The sequence below is a fragment of the Nuphar pumila genome, chromosome 5 (genome assembly GCF_984573655.1).
Source record: "Nuphar pumila chromosome 5, dmNupPumi1.hap1.1, whole genome shotgun sequence".
In the NCBI taxonomy this organism is placed as follows: Eukaryota; Viridiplantae; Streptophyta; class Magnoliopsida; order Nymphaeales; family Nymphaeaceae; genus Nuphar; species Nuphar pumila.
In genome coordinates this window covers 19202540-19210650 of record NC_143253.1, presented here as the reverse complement: position 1 = coordinate 19210650, position 8111 = coordinate 19202540, and the positions used below count along the sequence as shown (strand labels likewise).

At 41.9% G+C, this 8111-nt stretch overlaps 1 protein-coding gene across 1 annotated transcript; it reads left to right on the top strand.

Moving 5' to 3' along the window:
- Positions 1 to 1283: 1283 nt before the first annotated feature.
- Positions 1284 to 2371, top strand: LOC149837009 (putative membrane-associated kinase regulator 1). Its single transcript, XM_090007208.1, has one exon. It carries the CDS (start codon positions 1358 to 1360, stop codon positions 2312 to 2314), a length of 957 nt encoding a protein of 318 aa, XP_089863334.1. The 5' UTR covers positions 1284 to 1357; the 3' UTR covers positions 2315 to 2371.
- The last annotated feature ends 5740 nt before the right edge of the window (positions 2372 to 8111 follow it).

Genomic DNA, 8111 nt, shown 5'->3' with positions numbered 1-8111 from the left:
ACTACCTGAGTTCCTAACTAGATATCTTTATTAAATTGAGTTCAGGCCTTGTCAACAGCTCTATGTGGTAAAAAAAAATAGTTGATCTCAGCATTCGGTGAGGGCCAACCAACGTGATCTGATCTATCCACATGTACAGATGGCAGCGGTCCGGGGACAAGGTCTTCACCCTTGCCCTGTCCCAAAATCCTGCCCTCCATCTCCACCACCTTCATCCTCGTATGGGTTTTGATTTTAACCTCCATTCCCGTTTCATGTCCTCCATCCTTAAAGAAGGATTGGGGATGGGGGTGGAGCCCCGTTTCCCCTCGGTCCATTGCCATCCCTAAAAGAAGAATTGGGAAAGGCAGGACGGGGCAAGGTGAGGATCGGGACGGGGATGGGGTGGGGCAAAAAAAGTGTAAGCACATCTCTGCCTCAATCCCGAGTTTTGATTTTAGCATCCATCTCCGTTTCATGTCCTCCATCCCCAGTCCAAATAGGGCAAGGCGGGGCGAAGCCCCGTTTTACGCCGTCCACTGCCATCCCTATGTATACAAGGGTTTAGCATGCATTAATATATCACTCAAAAATGGCATATTTCAAGTAGCGATGTACTGCCAGTTTGGTTCCCCCATAAATCCTAAGAGAAAGCATGAACATAAAGTAGTGCATGAACAAGTCATCCAAAAGCCAGCATCCGAATGAAAAGTTTCATAAGAAAGCTGCATCACATATCTGGTTTCAATGACACAAGGTTTCTTATCCGAATATCATATTTGAGGTGCAAAAGAGTTTCATACTAGAGATATGAGGGGATCTCAGATACAGGATCTCTCTGGCCCATGCAGCCTACCCCCTTCCTCCTATTGAGCTAGCGACCTTTGATTTTGAAGGCATTTTTGTGATATTAGATCAGAAATCTGAGATCTCCTGATTGTGTGCCGGTAGAATTTGACCTCTAATTGTGAATCCCTAGAATTTGAACGTGGCTGTAGAAGTGATTTTTGTTATGTATATGTGCTAGTTTCTTTGCATGAGCTTCATGGTCTCTAACCCACCGAAATGAATACTACTTTTTAACACTACAGGCTTCATAGACTCATAAAGTAGAAAGAAAAAAAGTATAGGAGTAATTTGGTAATTTCATTATTTTCAAAATCAAAACCCTGATGACCTCAAAAGCCTGACAAGGTGAACTGGTTATGTGAGTCATACAATCCCGAGCAGCTCTTCTCCCCCATGTGCTCTACTCTCTACCCTCCATCATGATCCCCAACGCCTCTCTCTCTCTCGTTTAGTCATTCCTTTCACAACTCCTGTCCTCTCCCATTTCTTCCTCAGCTACATCTCTCTCTCTCTCTCTCTAAATGGGTTGATGGGGAAGCTAGCAGATCCCCCCTATCTGACTCACTCCCCATCCTCTTCCTCCCAAGACTTCGAATTCACCATCTCCCTGTCCCCAGCATCCAAGAAGTCCTCCCACCTCTGCCCTGCCGATGAGCTCTTCTTCAAGGGCCAACTCCTCCCCCTCCACCTCCCCCCTCGCCTGCATATCATCCAGACCCTCTCCACCCCACCAAATGCCCCACCACCAACCACCAACTCCTTCCCTCTTCCACCACCACCACACTCCACCACCATAGACTCCACAGGCTGGAGCTCCGACACCACAAGCTCCCGCGACTCCAACAGCAGCTCCTGCGACTCCTCCCGCCGCCCCAGCTCCGCCACCACCGACGACGACGACGCCCACCTCAGCCCCCTCAAGAAATTCCGCCACTTCGCCCGTCTCCCCCTTAAAAAACCACCACCACCACCACTACCACCGCCATCCCCACCACCACCATCCCAAAAACCACCGTCCAAGATGAAGCTCTCCTCCATCTTCATCACCAAGAGCAAGAAGATGAGCAGATCCGCCAAACAGGTCTTCCAGAAATACCTCAACAAGGTGAAGCCACTCTACGAGAAGATCTCTCACCCCAAGACAGAGGGACGCTTCATCAAGGCAAGGGATAGCTGCAGCAGCAGCATCAGCAACAACAGCACCGGAAGCTGCAGCTTCCACGGCCACCCTCACTCCTTCTCAGGCAACCTCAGGTTCCCTAAGAGGAGGGGCCGTGGTCCTAGTGTTATAGGCAGTTGTCCTTCATCCATGAGGTCGTCCCCTACCCACAGTGGGGTGCTCTCTTATGGGGAGTTCTCCTACTCAATGGATAGCAGCAGCATGGAAGAGCTCCAGAGTTCCATCCAGGGTGCAATTGCTCATTGTAAGAACTCCAATGCTGTAAATGACAACCATGGTGAGTATGATACTGTCATCACCCTCTAATCAAAGAGCCCTCCTCTGTTCTCTTCTCTGTTTTGGTGTTAATGCTAGGATTGTCATAACCAATGTTGTTAATTATCATATGATTCTCTCTCTCTCTCTCTCTCTCTTGAAGATGGTGATTTCAAAATCAAATTTTTTGAAGAGACAGGATCTTGCGGATGATCTGTGTGAGATCAATGATGAGGATATGGCTGATGTCAGCCACCTTCCATCCCTGAAATGGACGGTAATGGATGGCTGCTTGATTGTGTTACAGAGATCCCTTTTTTGATAACATGATTCAGTTTTGGATGTTTTTGAAAGAGATACAGGAAAGTTCCTGTGCGCTTTACATGGAGAGGTCCACATTGGGAATTGTGACCATAATGACCTTGTTTGTTTGCTGTGGGATATCACAGTCAATACTGTCCATCAATGCCTGCCCTGTCTGGTACACAAGCCAAAACCTCACAACCATTTCAGTTTTGACAGTCCTACTGTTTGTGGTATAATTCATGTCACGAGGGTCAGAATGAAAAATCTAAGCCATTAGTTATGGAATCCAATGATTTTAATCTTATTGTTTCTCATGATTGATGTCAAGAGAGTCTTATATAAAGCGAGAGAGCTTTGCCCATACTTGATGTACTGATGTTAAGCTCCTAAACACACCACTTCCCATTTAACATTAATTGGAGCTACAACTTTGCCCCTTTGAGTGTGATATTTTTAGGTTAAAAAAGGTTCATGAGATAAGACTTGATGCAGCCTAATTAATGGATGTAATGTGATGCGTGTGGGTGTCATCATTTGGGAGCTCGCTCGGTTCATCACACCCCATGGTGAGGTTTTAGGTGGGGTTACATTCCTTTTTTTTTAAGGAACCTTTTACTAGGGTTTTAGATGAGCTAAGCTGTGGTGCTGAATGTAGCATTATAATGGATCCAGCTTCCAACCAAGACTATTGTGACACTGGTTATAGCTTGTTGGAGCAAAGTTGAATCTAATCAGTCCCAATCCAAAGCAAAGATTAATGAACCAAGCAAGTTGCTGGAGCATGTGGATACGGCCTTTGATTTGCATGTGATTATGCAAATTCAGCCTTGTTATAAATGCACGTTTAAAGATCCCGTACCATTCTTTGACACAATCTTAAGCGTATATCTCATAGTTCAAGGTAAACCCTGTAAAATTATGGGTCCCCATTGTCCATAATGCAACTTCAATATTGATTCAAAATTAATTATACAAAGGCAGTGGTGTTATCTATTGGTTCAAATGACATTTGATAAAGTAGGCATCTAGGATACATCACAATCTAAAGATACAAACCATGAAAATTTATAGGTCTATTCTCCACAATACATCTACAATAATATTGGTCGCCAACATGAATGGATCAAATCTTTTCTTGTTTATGTAATATTGCCTATATTCAAATGAGACTGGATAAAGTAGGCATCTAAGATCGATCCATCAATAGCGTTTGGAACTAAAGGCCAATATTGATCTAGGCCATCGATAACTAGAACTAGTGGTGGGTCATTATGTGATGTACTGGCCCTTTTTTGTTTTTTCTCCTTTTTCTTGATGGTGCATAAGCACAATCAAGTTCATTATCTATGAGATAATCACAATTTTAGATCGTTATTATAGCTCGATGTAAAAACACAGCAACATCTTAGCCGAGAAGTCTCGGGTTCGAACCCCACTAATGGTTTATTCCCTATTGGCAATCTTTTAATGGAGTAAGGACATTATTGGATTGTTGTTACATAGTTGATCTATCAGTTTCAAAAGCTATTGCGGGATCCACAACTAAGCTGGATTTTGGGATCTAGCTCTCCAACCAAACGCTCGTTCATTATCTGTGCGGTGGTACCATTGGATTCCAAAATTGGGGTCAAACTGAACTGCAAAAGAAAGTCCAAAAGATATTTAGGGTTTGTTCGGGAACTTGCAGTTGGAGGGAATTTATTCATTTGGAAAATTAGCAGCAGCTGCCAATTCTTAGATCTGGCAGCTATTACCTCATGGAGGTGGTGGTTACCAAATCCAGTTTTTAGTGCAAATACGAAGGAGTGACGATCTAACTTGCTTTTTTTTTTTTTGTTTTTTGAAAAGCAAACCGGGGCTAGACAGACCCTTACCAGTTATTATTCAACTTACCATTGGGGTTTGAACCTGCAACTTTCCACCACAAGGAGACGTGCACTGACAGCTCCTACCAACCACGCTGAGCACCCCCCTTATCTGACTTGCTTTTCCAAATGCATAAATTGCCTCCTTGACATCATTCTCCCAAACAGCCACCACCAAGGTAGTTTGACCAAGTTTTTACCAAATGCCTAAAAAGTCCAATCCCAGCTACCAGTTCCCAAACAGAGCCTTATATTCTCTGACCAAAAATCTAAGATTTGGTTTACAATGAATTTGGCTTTAGCTTTGGAAGAAAGGATTATACCAGTTTATGTGACAAATTGCTTGCCCTAGGGTATCAACTCCTGGGTTTTCTTTTCTATGCACGTGTTCCCAATTAATAGCTTCTATGTGCATCACAAATAGGGATGCAAGTGGGGTATGAATCTGATTCAGGCTCAAACCGGATCCAAACCACCTCGTTTGATTTGGTTAACCGTCAACCTGAATGTGGGATTAAGAACAAATAGCATGAGGTATAGTCAGATCCGGGCTAGAATTGGTTAAGTTCATTAATCAGATATTGGTCAGAATCAGGTCTCGCAGGCATATTTTTAACTTCAAAGAAGCGCCGTGAATTTTGCATATTTTCTGTGGATCCAGTACCACGGAGACTCATATCAGATCCAGATCCAGGATGCCATTATGAGATCTGATTCAGATGCTACTTGAAACCACACCATTTTGCAAAATTTGGAGACAGCTTATCAGATCCAGCACAACCCAACCCATATCCAACCTCTTTGCACCCCTAATCACAGAGCGCATGGCCAGGGTTTATGAATAGGTCATGTGGAATAGGCCACTAATTAAATCAAGCATTTGTACTAACAAAGATCTTGGGGGTTTGTACACATGGATTTGGCTTTCACGCACCAAGCTTTGAATGGCTCCTTAATTGCAACAGTCGAATATCTTACAGTCAAATAGACCCACTTGATACTTAGTCCATGATATCTAAGGAATCTGTTTACTGTATATCATAACTTTAATGATTTCATACAGCCTTGGAAAATCTCAGCGAGGGAAAACTTGTGATATTTTGAAAATTTTGTTTTTCTTGGTTAAATCTCAGAAATTATCAGCTTACATAGAGATTAATATACGCGTAAAAAAAAAATCTACAATTTTCCTAAAAAAATGTGTGATCACTTCTAAAAAGGTGATATTATGAAAGTATAACATTTTTCTTGGCATTGTATCATCCTTTGAAAATTATATTTTTTTTAAATATTTGTGACATAGCTTTGAGGATTTTTTTTTATCGATCAGTAAAAAATGTACAAAAGAAAAAAACTATTCCTGGTCTAAAGAACCTGCCTAAGCCTCAGTAAATTAATTGTTCAACTTGAGAGTTGAGACCAGCCTGTCTGCTAGTTTTCTTTAAGAGTGACTAATTACTATTTTACTCATTCAAAATCTACTGGTTTTGGTAATTACTGAGGCATATACAATGTTTAAAAAGTAGATAATCCACATGACTCCACTTTTTCAAACTAAAAGTCATTGAAAAAAAAACTGTCATCATACATACTGAACCATAGGATCCAGTATATTCTCTCTGAGAACTCCTTTTATCCTATTTTAAACTCTCCTTGGATCTAGTGGATTTTTAATGGAAAAGCACCCTAAACCCATTTTGAAATAATCCCCTCATCAATCATTATTATCCACCCTCACATCTTTTTATTTTCTTTAAAAGGAAGAAATAGACTGCACTCACTACTCATATTTCAAGGTGCATGGAGTTGAGTTTTGCTTTTAGAGACCTGCCCTAGGTTCATTGGGACTTGGACCCTGCCAAGTCAACTTTGATCAAGTTGAGCAAAGTTGCCTAAGTCCATGGTGATTCGAGTTACTTAAGTTATAAGAAACAGAGAGTATGCTATAGTAAGTTACCTGGTAAGCTGCAATAGATATGATTGATCCCACCCCCAACCATTACAATATTGTAGGCATACGTTCTAAATTCTCCATAAATTATGTGGGTCGCGATCGGAAATGCAAATTTTGACCCGACATAGCCCCAACCCGAACCCGAACCCAAATCCGATCACCGGTTCAGTATCTAGTCCAATCCCCACATCTAGTTGATCAGAAAAAAAGTCCAGCAATTATACACCAAGTCAAAGTCATGACCTGGTTGAACTCACCGAGACTGCCTAATTAATAAGCCTACCCACCGAGCCTGTCTGCGTCTCCAGTCCAAACTTACAACAGTGGTCTAGAACCATTAACCACAAAACCTCGTTTGTGCCTCAACGGTACTCTAAATTTTGAAACATGGATTTTGAATTTTGGAAATTTGAAAAGCTTCTGTTCTTGCCCACAATTACTAGTAGTGGGGCCCTCGTGTGACCTATAGTGCAAAGCAACGAGGAGTTGATCAGGACCGTTGGTTTTCGGAGGGCAGGTGAAGATCCTAAAGTAATGGATGCACCGACAACAACAACAATGTAATACCTGATAATTTTTTGGGATTTTTAGTCGATTATAATATCAATAGAATGCATGATTTTGAAAGTACATTAAGCAAATTTTGAACACAGCTGCATCCGCATCGAAATTTTAAAAATAACGAAAGTTATTTCATCGAAAACGGAGCTACGCTCTCGAAACTCAACCGACAAGTTCAAGGGCAAAACAATGTTTTTGAGTACATTGTGGGGATATTTATGACCAGAGGGTCATTTCGTCCATACATACATGCCATACATGTATTGACTAAGCACAGTCAAATATATATATATATATATATATATATATATATATATATATATATATATATATATATATATATATATATATATATATATATATATATATATATTGGGCTTCATGTTGCCAGCCCCTTCCATCTTCCCTATTTAAAGGGAGCTCACCTCCCATACATCTTCACTCGACAGCCTCTTCTCAGTCCCACCTCTCTTACTTCCCTTCCATCCTCTTTCCACCACCACAAGCGTGGTGGTACTGCCTTTGCCACAATTGGTGGTGAACCAACTTAACCCAGCACCTGATTTACCCCCCGCCCCCCCCTTTGCCCAGTCCTAGCTTAGCTCTGTCTGGCTGAGCTAGGCTCAACCCAAGTCCTCCGTCCAGCCCACATGACCCGGACAACCGAACCGAGTTCGGTCTTCCCCTTAAGCCCAGTTGAGCTCTGCACATTTTGGCCACACCCTCCTTGTTGCACCCAGTCACCTAACCACCTTTGCTGACCCGGTTCCCAGTTTTCCTTAGGTCGACCCGGATAACTCACCAAGGTCGGTTCCTTCTCACGCCTAGGTCCTTGCCTGGTTCGGTCTCCATTCTTTACCATAGTTAAGTCACCTTTGCCAAATCTGGTTCGCATGAAATGGCTCTACCTTGGTTTGTTTCGATCACCCACTTTGCAATTTGGTTTCGCTTTCTCTCTCTCTCCACATCGCGCTTCTCATATTATTTCGGGAGGAAAATTCTTTTGGGTTTATTTAAGAATTTTCTGTCTCTTATCATTATGCTCTACGAGGTAGGTCCCTATGTTGAATGCATGTAATTTTAGTATTAAAATATATTGTTTAACACATATACTCAATTATGAGAAAAATATTGTTTTTGCATGTATTTTCACTATGTTAAA